Source organism: Anas acuta, chromosome 2 (genome assembly GCF_963932015.1).
Source record: "Anas acuta chromosome 2, bAnaAcu1.1, whole genome shotgun sequence".
Taxonomy (NCBI): domain Eukaryota; kingdom Metazoa; phylum Chordata; class Aves; order Anseriformes; family Anatidae; genus Anas; species Anas acuta.
The window spans coordinates 4,805,777-4,827,420 of NC_088980.1; the positions used below are offsets into that span (position 1 = coordinate 4,805,777).

A 21,644-nucleotide genomic window follows, 5' to 3' on the forward strand; every position below is an offset into this window, starting at 1 on the left:
TCAAAGCTCTGCTTTAAGACAACCAGCACGTCGGTGGTGGCCATGTTGTGTGAATGATACTGAATAAATTTTCTTTCCTGCTGTTGGGGATTAGAGATGCGTGGGACAAAGAGATCTGGAGGTGTTGACAAAGGTCAGTTTGCTGAAATGCAGATTTCTCAGAAAGGATTGCAATTTTGGGAACATTCACTTGGGAAGGAGATCATGGCTCCAGACAGAGAGGCAAAGAGATGCATTCACTTGCCTCAGAACATCGTGCTGCCTCGATAGCTAGGGCATTTGTTAATTTGTGTTTTTTGCATATTTAAAACAAAAATATTCATCCCAAAACTTGATGGCACTCTTTCGCCCTCTCACATTGCAAACAATAAAAATGAGCAAAAATCTTCAGGTTCGCAGATGGCAAAATAGTTTTCTGTCTAGTTCTCTCATTGGTGCATGTTGATAATTTATTTGCCCTTCTAACCCATGTTTTTCCCCCTTTCTTTGGATAGCAAGCTTCTTTCTGTCTTTGAAGGGTGAGGAACGAAGCCTTTCAATCTTAAATATGAGTAAAGGGAAAGTCCAGGCCATTGCAGGATGGGAGATGGATGTTATTAGAAGTCCTAGGCCATTGCTTTGAAGTCAGTATAACACCACATCTGATCTAAAGTTGTGAACACAAACTGCAACCAGGAGTCCACTGCTGAATCTCTTTTTTTTTTACGTCAAAGTTTCTTTGTTTGCCTTGTATTTTGTTTCTGCATCTCTGCCACTACTATATATACTTATTGTGCATTTCCCCCTTACACGTCAGTTTACTATTTGCTTCCTAAGATCCTTCTGAATCCATGGAGCTAGATGGCAAGAAATGACATTTTTTTTTTCCTTAAAAATTTCCCCACATCCTAATGTAGCAAATAAATAAAAAAAATAAAAAATAAAAAATAAAAAAAAAAGGCTTCTTAGGTCTAAGCTGCTCTTCAGCATGTTCCAAAGTGCAGAATTTCACTCAGTTTCCATTGTACTGAGATCTGATTTCCCTAAAGGTGACCACCTTTCTGAGCATCTCCACCCAAGCTCATCCCTTCCCTTTCCCAGACCCTTCTCATCCTGCTCCCCAGGGACCTCAGGTCCTCAAGCCCCTTGCTTCCCTCCCTCCCTACATCGTGGGCTCCTCACCCAGGAAGGTTTTCTTGCCACCTGGCTCAGTCTGAGTGCTTGTCCTTTGACCTGCTGGCTCCCCCAATCACTGGAAAACAAGGGTGTTCTCTTTCCTTCTTTGACCCTGAGTGGTCCACTTTGATCCAGAGCTCTACTCTGCCCCCAGTGCCTTGCTCTACCCAGTTGCCCCCTCCCATGCTGCCTGCATGAGGGGCAGAAGGAAGAGTTGCCCCTGCCTTGCTTCTTCCAGCCCTTCTCTCACTCTCCCCACTCTGGTTGTCACCCCAGATTCCTCTGCTCCGATGCCTCCCGTCTCTCAGACCATCTCCCCCATCCCAGCTGTTATTCTTTCCTCTTTCTCCAGACCTGCTCAGGATGCACTATCCCACTTACTGGACCAAGTCCCTTCTCCCCCCCTCTCTGTCCACACATCCCCGCTCGTCCTCCGTTCCATGCAGTGCAGACAGCAATCGCACCGCTTTCCAAAAAGCCCGAGGAGTTTTATTAGTCTGATGGCTTTTCCTTTTCTCCCTGGCTCGGATTCGCACCGAGTATTCTTGCAGAAGTGTTCTTCGCCGGAGCTAACAATAAAACTCTGCGTGTGTGCGCGCAAGAGAGGGAGAGGGAGAGGAGAGGGAGGGAGAGAAAGCAATACAACGGTCTGGCAACGTGAGGCGGCATTGGAGAGCTGCTAGACCAGGGAAGCCGGCTAAGAGACACGAGCCCCTTACTCTGGGCTCAGTGTGATCCCATTGGTTCCCGAGCTGCTGTTTTAAAGCAAAGAAGAGCCTGAAGGATTGAACTGCACAGCCAGACGCAGACTCTCAGCCAAGTTGTCAGCACTCTGGGAGGGAGAGAGGCTCACACGCACGAGATCGCAGGGTGTCCGCAGCTTGATGCTCGCTTCTTTCCAAAAAGGAAGAAAGGAAAGGGAACAAAAAACAGAGAAGGGGGGAAGGAGCCTGATCCAGCCCAGCAGCCCCAGGGGGAAATAATGGATGTGACCATATCTCAGTTCATCTTAGAAGAATTTGATGTCAACTGCAGCCTCCTGGATTTACAAGAGACTGTTTTAGAGAGTTTCTCTATCTCTTTCCTGGGCTTTCATGGTAGGAATCATTACCTAGCACAGGGCTCAGAGAAGCTTTTTGAGTGCTAAGATTGGGTTTGCTTTGTGATGCAAAGTGTGTCGCTTTTGTGCTTTCTCAACTGCTTCTTTTTCCCTTTCTCTCTCTGTCTCTCTCTTTTTTTTTTTTTTTTTCAATGCAAAAGGTCCATACTGCAATGCCACCACGGATCAGATCGGGACCTGCTGGCCCAGAGCCTCAGCGGGGAAACTAGTAGAGAGACCCTGCCCGGAGTTCTTCAATGGGATCAAATACAACACCACGAGTAAGTACAAACTCTTTTTCTTCTCCCGCAGATCTGGTCTTGAGAAGGCACCTAGGGAGATCCAAACGATCTTTTCCTTGAAAAAAAAAAAAAAAAAAAAAAGTGCTTTCCTGGGAATTAACATTTCCTCCACATTCCAGCCTGTATATTCAAAATTTCTGCCTGGAATGTTGCAGATTTCTCAGAAGCACAGACTTCTGAACACGGATTCTTATTTTCCTCAGTGTGTTTAGGTAGATTGGGCAAAAATACTCTCATCGGTCTAAGGAGGGTACTGTGCTGGCTGGTTGTCAGTGTGTTTATGTGTAGATATATATGTGCCTGAATGTATGTTTTACTGTAGCTGTGCTTGAGCTGTTTGGATTAAAGATGCTCTGGCTTGCAAAGTGTTTAGTCCTAACACTTAAGAACTGTGTTCGACTTCCCGTTTGAGGGGCTGTTTCTGCAAATAGGGACAAACTGGGCTGGAAGTTTATATCTAACAAACAGGAGGCTGAGGTCTGGAAGCTGTTTAGTAACTTCATTGGCGGTTTTCTTAGGAGGCTGGGGTGGCTGCATCATTAGTGCAAGAGAAATGGCAGAGGATATTATGATGCAGATAAAATTCAGAGCAAGGGAGTATGGGGCTCCTTAGAAATCTCTTGGAACTGATGCTCCAGTCTTAGAGGTAAACAATCACGATGACTCACTAAGAATTTATTATTCAGGCTGTCGGACCCAGGCACTCATTTCCTTTCCCTTATCTGTCAATATTGTTCGGACCTTTCATTAAGAGGTTTTCATGTATTAGCTCCAGGTATGTGTATCCCACTTGTTTGTCACTCATTTTTCCAGCTACTTAGGGTGCTTTAGACTGGGGACATTTCATTCTGTGTTTCACTCTAACTGTTGTTCAGGTGTTGGTAATCTAATTTTCTGTAGCGTTAATTTCGTGGGCTAGCAGTAAAAGCATGACCCTGTCATCCTCAACTTTATTTTTTGACTCATGGATAGTGAATTACCTCTTTCCCCAGCTCCAAGCGTCAAAGGTCAGATAACTAGACAAAAGTTCTGTGTATGTGCTATGCAACAAAACTCCCTTCCAGATTTGTTCTTAGGGACCAGCTTCTGTCATCCTCGTCTTTGAGCAAAGTACGGAAGTTACCTCAGAGAACTGCAGGATCATCCTCAAACCCTATATTCTCTGACCTATGGTCTTTGCAATAAAATAGGTGGGAAGGGGTGAAGGACTGGGTAGTGCTGTCTTCAATTATAGCAAATACTCCACTACCTTTCCAGTCTCAGATGAGACAAAAAAAAAAAAAATCTGAGAATTAAGGACAGCTTAGACAAGAGCATGTGTATCAGAATGGACCCTAGAAGAACAGCCCTAGAAATGGTATATCAAAGAAGTATAGGTATTTTTTTACCATTTCCTTTTTTTGGTGGGGGATGTCACTGCCTTATTTTCATTTTTGCAAAAAGAAAGAATGAAGGGGAAAAAAAAAAGGAGAGAAATGCATTATGGATGATTCTTTATTTATGTCATAAATACACTGGAGAGAATTTAAATGATTTTCCTGTGCATGGAAGGAAAAAAATCTTTAATACCCCAGTATATTTTGATGAACTCTGTTAATGCTTTCAGTAGTTCATCACTGACCTGATTTAAAGTTCTTCCCTGATTCCCTCCTTCTCAGCGATGGCTAATTCTTGTATTACAGTGCTAATAAATCTTCTTAAATTCATTATTCTTAAAACAGTGACACGTTAATTTAAATTAAAGAAATCCTGATGAAGTGGGTTTGTAGTAGTAGTAGTTGTTGTTGTTTTGTTTTGATTTGATTTCAGGGGCAATTTTTTTGTTACAGCCTGAGAAGATGGGCATGTTTTTCCTTTGAATATAAAATGTGAATATGCACATTGAGAAAATGTATGGCTGCAATATTGACTCGTAGTACATACTGGTGCCCAGATGCAGTACTGTGTGTTGCTTGCAATAGAAGACTAAACTACATTCTAGCTACTGGGTTGCAATTGATCTTATTTCTTCCATGTGGGTAGCTCTTCCAAGCTGTAGCAAAGCAAAAGAACAGAAGGACTATACCAAGATTTGAGACAACTTGTAAAATCAATAGCCTCTTGGGTACTGGTAGTACTAGGTAAATAAGGCTTGGAGAAGCGGTAGGACAGCAAGTTAAGATTTGAAGAGGTGCAATCTCTTTGGTGATCTGAAAGACTTGGCGATTAGTACATGCAGAATATGTCCAGAGTTTGGGGAGGCCAAATACCAATACATGGTCTGACTGCTTTTACTTGCATGGTTTCACCAAGTTAGTTCGTTGAATGACCACCGGTCCATTTGTAGCAGGACTCAGTGTGCTAAAAACCTAGACTGTGCACCTTGTGCTGGTAATAAAAACAGCACAGACAGCTGATTAAAACAAGAAAGGGAATTTCAGAGGTGAATAACACAGGTGTAAAGTCAAGGCTTGGTCAGGAGACGGATTGGAATAGGGTGAGATTTCTGCCTTGGACAGATAGTGTATCTTTGTCCTTTTTTTTTTTTTTCATTTTGTTGGAGTAAAGAGAGAGATGATTGTGTATTACATTGTACTGAGTTGGTTTTTGAGAGGCAATTCAGAGAAGTTTAGAAAAAGCAATGTGTAATGCCGCTTTTCTACTAAGGGTTTATCCGGTTCTGGTCTGTAATTCAGCTGATGGTGATACTGTAAGGAATCCTGTATTTGCGAGCTGTTGCCTGTGAGGAACTGTAACATATTTTTAGTGTTGCTTTCTATGGTCGTTAGTATACTTCTCATGCTAATGAAGATATAGCGAATTTTTTTAGAAATGAAGACCTCAAGGATTCAAAGTTTGTACCAGTGTTGTAAAAGTAGCTCATCATTTGGAGGGCATGAACCCAGCAGAGTTCATCACAGACAAAACCTTTTGCATTGTAGACACCAGAAAATCTGGTCTTGTAAGTGCCTAAACTTATGAAAATCTTATACCAGCCTCAATCGAGCTCAACACACTGCTCCAGAACAAACCAGCCTCCCTCGCTTCTGGTCTTCAAGGGGCGACTTCTCTTCCTTGCCATAGTTTCTGTGCATGTAGTGTATGGAATTCAAGACAAAGCAGCAGGTCTCAACAACACAGATCAACTCATCAAAGGCTTTGCATGGACCTCCCCCTTGCTTGGTATCTGTTTTAGCAATTATTGTGCTTTGACCATCACTCCAGTTCAGAAACCCCGAGTCCTCAGATGTGGAATGCTGTCAAACCCTGCAACATGCCAGTAGAATTTAAGCAAAGGGTACTTGAGTTAAAATAAATAAATAAATAAATAAATAAATAAATAAATGAATAAATAAGAACTGGTGCATTTAAAAAAAAATCCTGTTTGCAATTATAAAATAAACTATTTGCATAAAATATTTCCCTTTTAACTGCAGAAAAAAAATTCCTGCGGTGTTGTGCTTCTGTGTCTGTGTTTCTGTGTGTCCCTTGGGAACTACAGAGTGACTCAGATAAGTTTCAGCTGGATTGGTAAAACAAAGTCTGTCAGTCTGTGCGTATTTTTCATCTCTGACACTTTGTTATTTTGTGTTGGTTTGTTTTTTTTCTCCCCTCTTTTTTTGAGAAACAAAGTCATACTGACAAATCAAGATCTGGTTACTGTGCTGTATGACTTGTGAATGCAGGCAAAATGCTCTTTGACCATGGAACCGAAAATGATGCCATCCATTTACAACTTTGCTTTTGGCAGCAAAGCTCTTGTATTAAACTCAAAGGAAAAACAAAGCAACGAGGGAAAAAAGAAAAAAAAAAAAAAAAGGAAAAATGTATGTGTTGGTGCAGTGTGTGGCTGTGCTCTTGTCTCTGTTCAGGATCTATATTTAGCTAAAGATGACAGTATCATTGCTGCCCTCTAGATGTGTTTATGCTTTGACAGTGTGAAGCTTTTATTTGTGTTTTAGAAAACAGATTAATTCACTTATTAGGGTATCCTCAAGCTTGATTAATTCAGCAGATGGGCAGTAATGAGACTCTTCACTGCTTGCAAAAAAAGGGTGGTTGTACTTAGAGCGTTACAGGCTTAAGTATATCTACTTTAGTTCTTCCTTTTCATTGTGAATTGCCCTTTGCAATGGGGAATTCCAGATGTTCATTCAATAGACAATAAGTGCTGATTCCCATAGCCTTGGCTGCCTGGTTGGGGTTTGTCTACAACAGCCTATGCAGGGCAGGGGTATTCGGTGGTGAGACACGTCCACAAGGGCTGGTTGGCTTGGTTTGCGGTGGTTGCAGGCAGGAGGTGGAAGCTCTGGAAGGCTTCTGGGTTGAAGATGAAGATACAAATCTCTGTGTTTACAGGCAGGTATCCACAGCTAAGTAGCTAAGCTCTGATACAAGTTAGTGGAGCGCTGTTCACTCCAGGGGATGAAGCCTGGAGAGTTATTCAGCTTAATGTAATTGGGCAGATCAACTCCGTAGTCCATGCAGAATATCTCTTGCCATTTGATATGTCCAGAAGCATCTTGCCTGGTGCCTATCTCCTGTTTCACAGAGTCCAGGGCTTTTGTAGGTTTGTGTTTCATCTTCCAGGCCACATAGGCATTGCAGGTACTCTGAGAAAAATGATATGATGCCTGCATATGGGCAGCTGAATTCATCCCTGGGTGTTTGTTGAGCTGAACTGAACCCACACCTGAGGACTGACATTAGGAGGTCAGCCTGCTTTTGTGATCAAAGTGGACAAAAGGTCTCTATAGCTCTGGATCTCTCTGCAAGTCCATATCTCTTTTGGTACAGGAAAGCTCTTTGACTGAGATAGCCACTTCAGATAAGTGTTTTGGGTATTGCACAAAGCGTCCTCGTTTTCTCCAGGGACTACAGTGCAGAAAATAGGCACATAAGCACCGCCAACCTCGCATCGATGGGGATTTGGTCCCTCCTTGACTAGTCCTTGTTCCAAGGGTATGTACACCACCTTTTCCTTGCTAGCCCTACAACCAGATGCCTTGTTGACAATGGTTTGGAGAGGGCTGGTGACTTAGCAACTGGGCTGTTGTTCAGGTGGACAAACGTGGGAGAGAGCGAGCCATTGACACAAGTATCACAGCTGCATCTATTGACATGGCTTACTCCACGCTGAAAGAAAAACTCCTGCAGCTCTTTGTTGTCTCATCTTGAACAGAGGCTTATAATATTTTGTGTGATGAGGGAAGGGTGAAGAAGTGAATTAATAGCTCTTCTTTTTTTTTTTTTTTTTTTTTCATGCCCCCTCTTCTGAGAGGGGCTAAAGAGATTATTTAATTTTAAATCAGCAAAAGAGCTAATTTTCATAGGTTAAACACCCATTCTTTTAACAAGATCTAACCTCTGCTGTTTTTCATTACTATTAATTACTGTTCAGACTTCTTCTGGAGCAGTGGTTTTAGCCTGCATATAAAACATGAGCCTTGCTTGGAAATCATCTGTTTTAGAGTCTTGTTCATACTATATGGGTAGAGACCTGTCCCGGTAATTACAGAAATGTGCATTTTTATAAGTGGGTGGCCTAGAGGCTCTATTAACATTTTCACTTATGTTTTATCTTGTGTATTTTACTGCCTGAGTACTTCTAATGATTGCATATGCATGGCTTACTTTTTTTCTGAGAGATTATTCTGGTTTGATTTCTAAAGGGTGCATTTTTGAAAGCCAAGACCTTTTGTAAAAGATGAGGACCATTTATGCTATGGTGGCCTTTCATCTTTACTGGAGAAAAAGAAAATAAAATGTCCATTGGCACCATCTTGTCAGCATGAGTGGTGATTCCTCGAGGTACAGCTGGATGCAGTGAGGAGTTGCAGCTGAGGTATGGGCTGGGGGAAAGGACAAGGCAAGAGGAGAAGCATCCGAGTCTGAGAGCCAGCAGATGCTGAGCAGTGCTGGTGTGCTGCCATTTGGATTGAAGGGCTCTTTATATATTTAAAACACATTGCTGAGACGCGTCTCAAAGGTCAAATACAAAACTTTCTCTTCTTTGCTAAGCAATGTATGCGTATATTCAGCCTTAGAAAAGTACTACTAAGCCCTAAAACTGCTCCTACCCTTTTCCCTTTTCTCTAACCTTGTTAGATGTCTGGAAGGCTTTTATCCCACTGGACTGTTTAATGACTAGAGGAAACTTGGGGTAAGAAAAGTTGTTTTGGAGCTGATTTCAATTATGGACTCACTACAAAAAGTTAGTAAAAAATGAGTCTGCCATTTTGCAGAAGTCATGTTTTAGCCATCCTGGGGTGACCAACACTGTACTTGCCAATTAGGGAGTCAAGTGAACATGAAAGTTAAAGGAAGGAGATGGATGAGAAACGGAAAAAACACAGCAGAGGAAAAAGAAGGCCGGAATTGGAATTCAGGGGGAGGGAAATAAATATATTTTTAAGCTCGTAAAATTTCTCTCTGAGGAGACCAAATCTGCAGTTGATTAGTTCAGCTTGACTCCAATAGAGCTGTATCCAGATTAAGATTTCAACCATCTCTGTTCATTTTCTCTTGCTAGTTTAGGTTGAGCTTGTCCACAAATAAAGCAGTGGGAAGCTCTTGATTTCAGTGCATGCACAGATGGGAGAGGCTGTACATTTTTTCCTTAATTTTTTTTTTTTCTTCCCATTGTGAAGCTTAATTTGTGGTAAAAGATCACTCCGATTTTGCAGCTTGGAAGTAGAGTGTTGAAAACAAAAGGAGAAATTAAAATAACTCATCTTTCCTGCTGCCATCATCCTGTGAAATGTGTGATTTCTTCATTGAGCACAGAACAGAAGTTAATTGCATGTAGTAAAATAAGAAGATTGTTAATGTTGCTTCAGCCATGTTGAGGACCCTTTTCTTCAGCTAATTAAACAGTGGGTAGAATTTTTGTTCTTCTCCAGTGAGTTACGAGAGGTGGCTTTGCTACGATCCTGTTTTGCCTGGTTGGGTTTCTCGTAAGTTTAGGCTTGATATTTGAGGCAGACTTGACAGATTCCCCAGGGTCAGGAATTGCTGTCACCATTCTGCACCAGGCAGGTCTAATCCTCTGCCAGGGTCGGTCAGAGGCCTGGTCCCCTGCCTTGTCCTTCAGGGTGCTGATACTGAACTTGGGGACATCATCCAGGGCTGCACAGAACAGTGACTTGTCACAGTGAGAAAGCACCCATGGGCCTGTGAGAGGGCTCTGAGCCTCGTGGCCTTCAGGAGGGTCAGCAAACAGGCCCTGAGCATCTTTTTTGGAGGTTTCTGTGACCCTCTTGCTGCCCCACACACCTCTCCGCTGCATTCTTGAGTGAGCTGTTTTCTAAACTGGCAGCAGCTACCAGCTGGCAGACAGATGGATTGAGGTTCGGTCTCTTCCCACAAGCTAGGAATCAGACAATATTTGCACAATCGTGTGCTTCTGGGGCCAGGAGAGGAGTGGAAGAGGGAACAGCTCATGAGCACGTTGGAAAGGGGAAGAATCAGATGTGTTACAACGGGAGACAAAGCAGGGATTTCTCATCTCACAACATAAAAATGGCCCACATGGCTAGATCTAGCATGGGGCCTCTCATGAATGTGGGATTTCCTTCGTTATTCTCCCTCATGACCAATTTTCATCCAGCCAAGCTGTGGAAGGGTGAGGTCTGAACATTTGCAGGGGAAGGACCGACCAGGCTGTTCCCTCCAGTCACTGAGCCCTTGAGACTCTCTGTGACTCCCTGGGCTTCAGCTTCTGCGTTTATTGCCACAAAACCTCAGGGAGTGTCACTGAGGGAATTCCGCTGAAGGGATGGTCACCCGTAATTCTTCCTCTCAGCCACAGGGTGTCACTTAAAGTGCAGGTAAAGTAAGTGTCCACAAGCATCTGCACTGAGTCACTTGGGCGGTGGAAGTGATGGATGAGGGTGAAACAAAACTGGTGTGGCTGGTGGGCCTGGGCCTGGTCCTGCTGTAATTCCTGGCAGTGCTGCCTCTGCAGCTTCCACATCCTGCTGGGTGGTAAAAGAGATGGACTGAAGTGAAGTGGGGACAAGGACACAGTGGAGGAAGAGGTAGAGGATGCTCTGGAAGGAACCCTGCTGTCCTGCCTTTGTGGAGCACTTGCTAGGCAGCAGGATGCTGGCTGAATGAACGTGGCTGGTGGTGGTTCCACCAGGGCTGCTCTGAAAGGCTAAAGGAAGGGAAGCACTAAGCTATGTTCCCAAATAGGTGTGTATTGTTTTAGAAGATGTGGAGCTATGCAAAGCTTAATGTAGCCATTCAGTTGTGGAGCACCTCCATGAAAAGCAGACAATGAGAACCTACATTTGGATGACAGAGGAATTCTTCCTTGTAGACACCATGTTCATTCATAACTGTACTGCTTCCTGTTGCAGTACAATCAGCTGGATATTTCCTGCCAGAGTCCCCCTGCAGGGACTGTTAGATTCCCCCTGCAGACCCTCAGGTGCTTGGCAGATGCTCTAGGTATCCCTCCTCACAAAAATAAGAGATATAGTAAATGTGGGACAACGCCTTCCTCAGCTGTGACTGCTTGACTTGCCTGTTGCTGATGGGAGGGGTGTTCTGCAGCTCAGTGAGCACACTGACTGGATTTAAGGTGTTTCTATTTCATAGAATCACAGAATGGTTTGGGTTGGATGGGACCTCAAAGCCCATCCAGTTCCAATGTCCCTACCATGGGCAGGGACCCCTCCCACCAGCCCAGGCTGCCCCCAGCCCCATCCAGCCTGGCCTTGGGCACTGCTAGGGATGGGGCAGCCACAGCTCCTCTGGACAACCTCTACCAGGGCTCACCTTTCCTTCTGTGTTCCTCAGTGGCATGGAAGTGTCTTTGATGTTCCTGTAATGGTGAGTCTTTATGACTTCTATGGTTTGTAAGGACAGTACTTCAAGTTGTGTCCTCATCCCAGTAAAGTTCACAGACTGCAAATGCCATGCAAGACTCTGCTTACAGTCTGCTATCCCATGAAAGGGAAACTATTACTCAGTTTTGGACTGCAACATAGCTTATGACTTGACATCCAGCTTATAACCGCCATTCCTTAGTAGCTTGCAAAGGCAACAAGGACTATGGTATCCCATTAAATTGGAGGGGAATGGATTTTTGTAGATATTTTCCTTTTTCAGTGCAGTTTAATTCCTATCAGACATCACTCATGGAGTTTGTAATCAGTAGCTCTTGGGAAAAATTTCTAAAATCAATAAAACTCAGATTGCTTTATGCTGACAAAGGTCTGCAGTGCTTGGAATACCAGAGGGCCAGACACTGCTCCATTTCAGATTTGTGAAATAAGAAGCAATCTATTGAAGTGAATGATAAAAACAGAAACTGGTACAATGTTTCAAAAAAGAAAATATCCCTCCAAATTTCATGAAGCATTTTCCTTGGAAAAAATTGAAGGAGGAATAACCATACCCAATGTGCCTGCATTGTCCAAAGCCCCTGGCGGCTAGAAAGCACTGAACACACAGTGACACAAGGCTGCATGCAGTGCTTTATCCTCTTGAGTCAGCTGGGGAGCAAAGAGAGATTTGGAAGGTTAAAAAGTGCTATGAAAATGAGAAAGTCAAACTAGGAAATGACTTTGCTAGTGCACTGTTAACTAAACTTAACTAAGCTTAGATGTGAACTCTTAGTGACTCTTTTTCTCACTGCTGGGAGTATTAATTTAATTATCGCTGAATTATGCCACTAATACCTGAAGCATCAGCACTTGTGTATCTTAAAGTACATGATGAGCAGTCATTCCTTGCAGAATCTTCAGGCTTTCTACCTCAATTGCCACTTTTCAACTAGAGCAGATAAGGCAGAGTTTGGAAGTGAAGAGTATTCTCAAGGATCCTGGTTTCTGCACTGATCTTAGTACACTTAACAGACCACATGCTTTGAGCTCTGTTTGGAAACCGGTGAGGTCAGCAGGTATTTAATTGCTGGAAATGGATTTCTAGGTATCATAAACTGCCGGGTTTTACATAGTCATGCCCTTGTCCTCTGAGTGGTGTGGGAGCCAGGTAACACTGCCACCAGCTCACAAGATCTCTGTAGTGTTAATGTCTTTCATTGTTCCTTATCAATACTTTGCACTAAAGCCAGAATGCCATAGATCCATATTTGGTTCATTTTGGCCATCTAGTTTGATCTGAATTTCCCACTTCACATAAACTTCACGTGTAAATGCACCCACCTGCCCCACTAGCATGCCAAAAATTCATATTTCACAAATGTCTGCCTCTTGTCAGGCCTCTCTAAAAATGCACATTTCCACCTGTCAGCTTGCGGCACTGCACCAAAGTTGATTGTGACTAAGGAAGCCTTCTTTGCAGCACTAAAATAAGAAGGGTTGTGGGTTTGTTTTGTTTTGTTTTGTTTGTTTGAGAAGTGAGGGAACAAAAATCTTCTGGATCCTCATTCTACTTCAAATAAAGCCTCCTCAAAATGGACAGGAGTGGATGCAAATGTAGGTACAATGGTGCACTGCATTACCCAGCCCAACCCAGAGGTGAGAGGCTGCAGCACTCTGAATGCTGATATTTGCTGCAGATTCCTATTTTTTCTTGGGAAGGTCTAAAATATCACCACCAACATTTTTTTTTCGTGTAGTTAAGTCATCCCTATCTACCTACAAAACCATTCTCATCCTGGCTTTGTCTTTTTCATCCTAATCTCTCCATAACCCCTTCCTCTCTCAGTTCTCCTGTAAAATAAATTCTGGCAGCAATAGTAATAGCAGTTTTATGCTCACACAAGAGCCATTTTATACTTTATTTTATTCCTCCAGTGAATGCTAAGGGAATAGAAGGATCTGTGAGCCACGCTGGAGAGGCGAGTCTGTGAGCACAGGCATCATAGTAGTTTGTTTCAGTTTATAAGGCCATGTAAGTATGTAAAATGTTCTCTTGTAACTGGAAACATGATAAATAATTGTTTAATATTTCAGCAAATGGACGTAAAGTGTTTACTAGAGATCCTCATTTTACTGATTCTTTGCTAGATTTCAGCTGCAATCCGTGACTGAGTTGCTGTGATTACATCAGCACACTACGGACGAGCACAAGTAGAACATTGCTTTTCAATTACAGGGCCTCGAGAGAATTTGTGGTGCTATTTTCTCATCACTTCTTCAACTACTTAGGTAACCTGAATGCCTCCTGCTTGTCTTCAATGCATTACCTCTCCTAGGTGCTCTATCAAAACCCCATTCCTGGTTCCCCATTCCTTGCAGTAACTGGACCAGGTACTGAAGGTTAATGGGGCAGACACATGAATGAGCCACTGATGCTCTGGGACCATATGGAAATCAACCATGTGTGAACTCAGCTTCTGATATACTTCAGCTACAATTCCCTTTCTTAAATCTAAGGGAAAGAAATTCATTCAATTTTGGTAAGTCAGACATGTGACCAAGTCCTTGGGTTCTGGAGTAGTTTTGAAAACTCTACTGTGATTTGACCAGCATCTTCTAGAAGTGAACTGTTTTTAGTGATTTTGAGTATACAGCTAAGAAAGTCCTGGCTTTGCTTGGTGAAAATAAGCATGGCGTGACAACATGATGTACTGCAGGCTCTCTACTTCTCCTTCTAATCATCTATGGTTTTGTGCAATCCTACAGATTTCCAATGGATCCTTCAGTATTCTCTATCATCCACCTCTTGTTCATCTTAGACAGCTGTGGCATGGCACTTAGTGATGGTGTTTCTTTAGTTTCTAAGACACTTGAGATGTAAGCAGAATATGCAGAATTTTTATCCCACGATATGTAACAGAGAGGGGGCTCAATCTAGGAATCTAGGTATCCTACATATTAATCTATGCAATTGTTCTGCACCACTTTACTTGCTTTAGTTCATCCTTTGCTTGATTTCTGGGGAATTAAGTGAATCGCACAGGGCACTGACCTTTGTCTAGTTGCCATGTTACCTTAATGAAAATCAGCTGGAAAAGGCAGGGCTAATTGCTTAGATTGAATCCTGAAATGTTGATGACTCATTGATGGCTCATTCAGGATAGCAGACACTCAAGGTAGAAGGACTGGATAAAAATAGCTTTCTTGAGATTAAGTTAAACAGTTTAAATGCTGAAAGTTTCAAATGTTTAGGTCTTAAGTGTTGCATAACACTTGCTGGAAACTTGAACTCTGACTTTGGTATTCACGTCCTCTTCCATCTTGAGGTAAGAGCAATAAACCTGCTGTCCATCTGTCAGCAGAAAGCAGCAGTGACTTGATTCCAGGTGTCCCTGTGACAAGCCTGGAGCTTGCATCCAAGCAGCGATGTAAATGTCTGGCGCAGGAGTCCTTGACACATCTGGAAGGTGACACCTTCTGAGGCCATCTGGGAACAAACAAGTTATTCTTCAGATTTTAAAGGTTTCTCGTCTTGCTGCGACTGACTGGTTTCCAGGGCTAATTTATTCCTCTTCCGCTAAGGGGAAGGAATTACAGAAGGTTGCAGGAAAAGTGGAAGTATCAATAAAAAAAGGATAGCACCAAAAAGACTGGCCAGTGGAAGAGCAGAGCATCAACCAAGTGGACTGGGAATAAAAAGGGAGATGAAAGTGAGCAAAGACGGAGGCCTTGTGCCTGGAAAAAAAAATAAATGAGTTAAGAGTCACTGTGGGAATGGGTGAGGGTGGAGTTTCTGCAGAAGACTTTAGTGCTTTAGTGAAAGAGTTAAGTGATTTTAGATGCAGAAATGACAGATTGTGCAGAAGTAAGCAGCAGCAATGAGCTCCTAGACAAGTGTTGTGGGGTCGGAAGGAAAGATGGCCTCAACTTTGGGTGAGGAGTGGCTCTGAAACTGGTGCTGTCAAAGAATGCAGTGTGTGAACCCAGGTGGAGGGAAGGGGCAAACCCTAGGACACACTCAGAAGGCGTTTGTGGGGAACCACTGGAGTGCCATGTGTGCCAGCTGTGAGACAAAAAACAAAATCTCCACCCCCCAAAGGACAACAGGTGAGAGAGGGGACTTGGTGATTAAACACTGGAGATAAAGAATAAATGGGATACATGCTGTACTGCATCCAAGGCAGGCAGAATGAAATAGCAGGCACAGTTACCAACAGAGAAGGGGGGGGGGGGGGGGAAGAGAGAGAGAGCAGGGAGAAAATACCAGAGACAAAATAGCTACCTTGCAAATGAGGAGATGTATGCCTTAATTTCTAGTATTTTTGGCTTAAGTGCTTCCTCTGTTTCCATGCTTCTGTGAAAGAGTTGTTCATTCACTGTTTTTCTTAATGATCTTCTTTTGCTGCCTCTCCTCTGCCTTTCTTGGCCTTGGGATTGGTGGGCAGACAGGCAACAGGACCACAGCCTCATGCTAGAACCCTTTTGGTTCTGATTTCATTGCCCCAAAAGTACAGCTTTTACTGAATGCAAAGACCTGCCATGGCTTGCTTTGGTCTGCCCAGGACATCACTGGCACGTGGGGTTGTTCTGGTATGTGGCCGCAGTCAATAGACAGCATTTGTCATTGTGCCTGTTTGAAAGGGATGGTAGTAGGATTATTTCACCTGCAACTGTCAGACCAGACAGAAAATGAGACCTGCTTCACACCCTGCAATTGACCTCAGGCAAGCTGCTTCAGCCTCCTGTCCTTTTGTCTTGCCCTTTGTAAAGAAACTCCAATAAATCAGGAACTCTGAAGCCTTACAACTCTTTAAAGACCTCTGTCGTGCCTTTTTGGTTTACAGTGCAAGGAGTTCTCTGATAATGTATCACCTCTATTCATCAGTGCCATTAATTTCTTTGGGGCTGTGAAGGACAGTTTTGAGGACAGAATCTGTGTTTTACAGTCCTTTTATAAGAGCTTTACTACTAAGGTTTTTGGACATACAAATACTAAGTAGACTGTCAGATTTCAGTATCTCAATATCATTGTCTCCAGGGCTCTCTGTTAGCAGTAATGTCTTTTATTCTCAACAAGAAAATGTGAAGTGAACAGAAAGCATCCCTTTGTGTGATTATCTGAGAAAACTGATTTTTTCTGATTAACATCTTCAGAGTTGTAGAAGTATCTAAAAGCTTGGATATTTAATCTGTGTGATCATTACAGTTGCCAATATATTCCTGTGTTTGACCATCTACTTTTACAGTTAATCTATAGCCCTTTATTTTCACGCCTTATTATCTTGTTGCAGATCTGCTGGTCTCTAGCACCTGCAATTTTTCTGTGCGCCAAAGGAAATGCTTAGTTATCAAAATCACATTTCTTCAGCTATTTGGTGCTCTACTCTGCAATGCAGAGTTGTTTCCTAGGCTACATTTGCTACTATAATACATATTCTGTTGTCAGATATCCTATCCGGTGGGTTTTGCCTCATTCCTTGATCTAGTGAAGATAAATTATTGAACTGTCTTGCTTTATCAGTGGAGAATGTCTTCACTTTCCACGAACTGAGCTCAGTTTTGCAAATGATTTTTTTTCTGCAAATCCATTTCAGATACATCACTCAACATTGTAGCACAAATGAAGAAGAGGAATTCAAGCTCTCAGGTGGTGATGTAGAAAAGGCAGTATGTTAAAAGAAAGCAGCTTTTGATCAGGTTCTGCTTGCCTTTGTGTGCTAAAACCAAAGGAAGGGTATGTTGATTCTCTGAAGGCTTGTTGCCTGTTTGATACACCAGCCCCATTAGCTTTTCACTGTGCACTGCGAGGTTTGGATCTGTCACTAGGGCAGACATTGTTCATACCAAAGCTGACAAACCTGTCTCTGTCCGTCCATCCCAAAGACCAGTTCACAGGCACTCATCAGTTTACAAGCCAGCTTCTGGTTTGCTGCAGTTACAGCAAGTGTTTGCTTTTAATTAGGGTCTTTTGGGTGCCTCTCATTAATGGTCATCTCAGCAGTACGTGCTCTGGGACAAGACAAACAGCTAGCACTGGTCAGTTTTGCAATTGCAATCTTTATTCACGAATGGCTATTATTAACTCTCCAACCATTCAACCATCACATCTATTTATATTGCCAGCAGTGACTGAGAAGAGCTAATTACAGAGATTATGCAATTTGGTCGTATATTATACGTATAATTTTGTAATGAAGGGGTAGTGCTATTTAGAAGCTGTTCTCATAAGCCTCCCTTTGACTACAAAGGTCTGGCAGGAAGCTTTGCAAGAGAAACTTTACATAAAATGGTTATTTAAGAGTCAGATCATTGACAGGGAGAAAGATCTTGAGACATTACTATGTTCTTTTGGAAGCAAGTGCTAATATATTAAAAATCTTCTTTATGGATAAGTAGCTTCTAGCTCCAGTACTGGTAGTGCCCTGAATGCCTAAATGGATCTTATGAATATATGTAAATGTAATTGATCCTTTGCAGTTTTTAAGAACTGATTTCTTTTTCCTTTTTTTTTTTTTTCCTTCAAGATCAAGCAGGCAAGAGATTTTGTTGTTGTTGTTGTGCCCTTGTGGTTTTTGTCATGCTGTTCTTTGCAGTATATTTTTCCCCATTTGTTTCTTCCTGTATGGGTAAGATTATTGATGATTGTTGGTAGTAAAAGTTACCTTTGTTCTGCTTGCACCTCCCTAGTGCCTAGGGATCAGATCTTTGGTGGGCTCAAGACAAACTGTTGAAAACATGTTCTTCCCCTGGCAGCTATTTGGAGGCTCTTTAAAAAGGTCTTAGCAGGAAAGAGAAAAGGATATGGATTATGGAATAAATGTGGAAAAATCCATTCTATCTCTTTTTTTTTTTTTTTTTTTAATTCTTAAAGGTTGGAAATACAATTATGGGGACTGCAGGAGGGTTCAGGACAGAGCACAGCATGTTGTCTGAGGGAAGGGCTTGCAGAGCTCTGAGCAATGCGCTGGGGCATTTGAACAGTATTTGCAGATTGAAGTTTCTGTGCACTCTATGCAAGCTGATTTAATTCTCAGTGGTATATCCTACCTTGAACATGGCAGATTGATTATTTCTCCAAAGAACCGTGCAAGGGGGTAGGTCTACTTTGTAACTCAGAGGTGTGAATTAAGTTGTTGACTTCTAGAGGTACACCTAGGTTAGTTTGACTCAGTACCACGAGCATCACAGCCGTAACAGCACCACCTCCAGTTTCTGATGCTCAGGCCCAGCAAGGACTGAAAGGCAGGGATGTCAACACCTGGATATGCTACTGTGGCCTCGCTACCCAGTTCAGCTTGGTTGCATTCCCGTTGCTTCTTTGTAAATATTCCCTATAGTGGTGATTCTCATGTGTTGTGGTAGCATGGAGGCAAGTAGTGACCTGGGCATGAATTTTAAGTGAGTTATGAGTGTTTAAAATTCAACACCTTATCTATTGGTAAATGCATTACCTGGTTTTCAGCCTTGGAAAACAATCAGGATTTGGTGTGCTGGCATTTTTATCCCTTAGCAGCTTAGTGAAGTCATATGGAGAAATTCTCTTTGCATGCAGTACGTATCCTTTCCCAAAATAGACACCAGACTAAATTGGCTTGTTATATTTGCCTTAAGTCCTAGGTTGGTTGTCTTACTTTAAAGGATTTCAAAACTGATCTTTCTTTCATTGAAACAAATTCACTGATCTGTAGCAATTATCTTCATTCACTGCAAAGATTTTTACACTTTCCTGGAGTTTCTGAAATCATGTCCTATTTAGCACAGTCCTTGAAACTCCACAAAGCTGTAAAAGCTGAATGTGTTTCTACCTTCTCTAACTTAGCTCCAAAGGTGAGGCTCTCAGTTTTCAGACAGTCTGCTGCTACCAGCTGATCGTCTAGAGATGATGCCATGACATTTCCAGGCTTTCCTTCGCCAACTGCTCTCCATTCAACTGATCTTAGGAACTTGAGTTTCCATTCGTTCAGCAGCATTTGTGAATCCACTTCCCTCACACCTATTGCAGGGCAAATTGTCTCTATATTTGTACTCATGTTAAACAGAATATTGGAAAAGGGCAGCTGATGAAGCTCTTTCTGTTCATTATTTTTCTCCCCTGTAACCAGGTAGGACTGTCCTAAAGGTATGCTGAACATAGGCACTAGCACTGACATGTAACTGCATGAACTGCTTACTTCTGTTGACCTAGAAGTTTGATTTGGTCACACAACAGTCTTCTGAAAGCTGCAACAGTGTCAGTCCTATTATATGGCCCACAAAATCTTTCTGCAAATGTGTTATGTGTAACTCAGCGTTTAAGTTCTGAGATTGGTTATTTTGACTGATCCCAAGCAACAGTATTTCAGGAAGGGAAACGTGTAAGTGGACAGTAAGTAGTAAAAAGAGAGATGGTAGAAGGATTTAAAGGAGGCTTGGTAAACTGACTGCTCTCGTGTAATCAAATAGTATTCTCCGCAGTTGGAAGTATCCTGTGAATAGTTTTCATAAATGATTTTCAATACTAAAGTAACAGAGGCACTTGAAGTAATTGCTATATGCACACTGCATTTTAAATCTATTTAAACAGAGATAATGAGCTACACTCCTCTCTTAGACTGAACTAAATCCCAAGTAATTCTCTGAAGCTGAATGTTTCTTCCTATCGTATTCTGGCTGTACAATCATGTAACAGCTAATTATAGTGATTAACTGAATTTCACAGATGATGACCTGAAGAAACTGTTACATGATGTATATTGCATTTCTTTCGTGTTTCAACGATAATGAGAGCAAATCGTAGTTAACATTGTACTCTCATTAGAAAGTCTGCTAACCTTCTTCTACTGATTTGATCCAAAGATAAATTCTTGTACACTGGGAGGGAAAAGGCATTTTATCCTAAACACTTCATGTGTAATTACCAAAAGAATCTTTCATCTATATAAAGATTTAAATTCTATTTTAAGAGGAGCAGAGTTAAAGAGTAGTGCATCACATGATCTTGTTGTATGTGATATAGTTAAGATCAGATACCTGAGAAGAACAAAATTATTGGAACAATTTCCTTTAAAAAAATCTTCAATGGGAACTACTCCAGGACATTGTTACTGTGTAAGTGACAGTCACGTTGTCTTTTATTCACTAATGTTTCATTTGAGAAACGATATGCAGCAAAACTCTCCTTGAAAATTTCAGCAAGTGAAACGAGGGTTTAATCGCGAACCCCAGTGAGTTTTTGTGTGGGTGTCAGCAGCACTTCTGTAGGAGTCAGCATGGTTCTGCAGGTTGGTTCCACACCATGGATTTGGTGAAGGTCTGTCCTGGAACATGTTCTTTGCTGTGTTGAGCTATGTTCTTTGTTAGCTGTGATCTGTGACCACTTTTTTTAGTTATGCTGCTTGCAATCTGCTCATGGTCTGGCTTGGATCCTGCACCTCAGCCCCAGTTTCTTCCTGTACTGTTTCTTCAGAAGTTTAGCTCCCAAAAATTTGGGAAAGGTGCTGTTTTCAACATCTAATTAGAACTTAGCACTGTGGATCTCCATACTACATTTTATTACTTGCAAACAACAAAGCAAAAAACAAAACCAACACATTGTTTCATGTCTTTATTTCTTTCCTTCCAACTTGTCTAGAGGTAAGGTGTTACCCACAAAGGGCGCTATATGCCTTCAGGGGTGGTGAATGTACTAATGAGGAAAAACCTGCACGTATTTGGCAATCTGCATTACTCTGTGAAAGGGAGATGATGGAGGAGTTGGAGATAGACTGGGTCTCCCTATTGTAATGTTTTAAAATAAAATTCCTAGAGCAAAAATGGAAACAAACAATGTTAGAGCTTAATAGAACAGCACTTACTTAGTCTCTTGAGGCGCTGGGCCAAAATGAATATTTCCAGTGGAAACTATAAAAGTGACTGCTTATTTTTCTTACAGGAGAGGCTTCAGGGTTTGGATGCTTATTTGTGCAGAGCTTTTATGTTGCACTACAGATTTTTTCCTGGTCACATTCAGTTCAAACTAGGTCCAAACTGTTACAGATATAATATTTTTGGAAAGTATGCTGTAGCTTTTTTGTGAACATGATGGTTGCATTGCTATACAGCATAGTTCACTGCTCTGTAAAGATAATCAAATGTCCATCCAAATTCAAAAAGTACAAATTTAATTTAATTCACCTATTAAAGAAAAAGAATTCTAATATTACCTTTTCCACATTTGATATATACGCCAGTAAATCATTGTTATTTGGCAGATGAAGTCAAGTTGCATTGCTTTGAAAAGCATTATAAATTAAAGAC

General features: G+C 42.0%; 1 protein-coding gene across 6 annotated transcripts in view; it reads left to right on the top strand.

Annotated features, from left to right (window-relative positions):
- CRHR2 (corticotropin releasing hormone receptor 2) overlaps nt 1-21,644 on the top strand; it is a 157,234-nt gene that overhangs the window by 47,807 nt on the left and 87,783 nt on the right. The window contains exons 1-2 of one of the 6 annotated variants that reach the window (XM_068673317.1): nt 1,806-2,252; nt 2,416-2,535. The exons of 1 other annotated variant lie outside the window; for it this stretch is intronic. In XM_068673317.1, coding sequence (XP_068529418.1) covers nt 2,138-2,252; nt 2,416-2,535 — 235 coding nt within the window. In that variant the 5' untranslated portion in view covers nt 1,806-2,137. Of the gene's footprint in view, nt 1-1,805; nt 2,253-2,415; nt 2,536-14,542; nt 14,696-21,644 lie in introns of those variants that run through there. 4 more of the 6 variants (XM_068673316.1, XM_068673322.1, XM_068673321.1 and 1 more) reach the window with 4 other exon arrangements.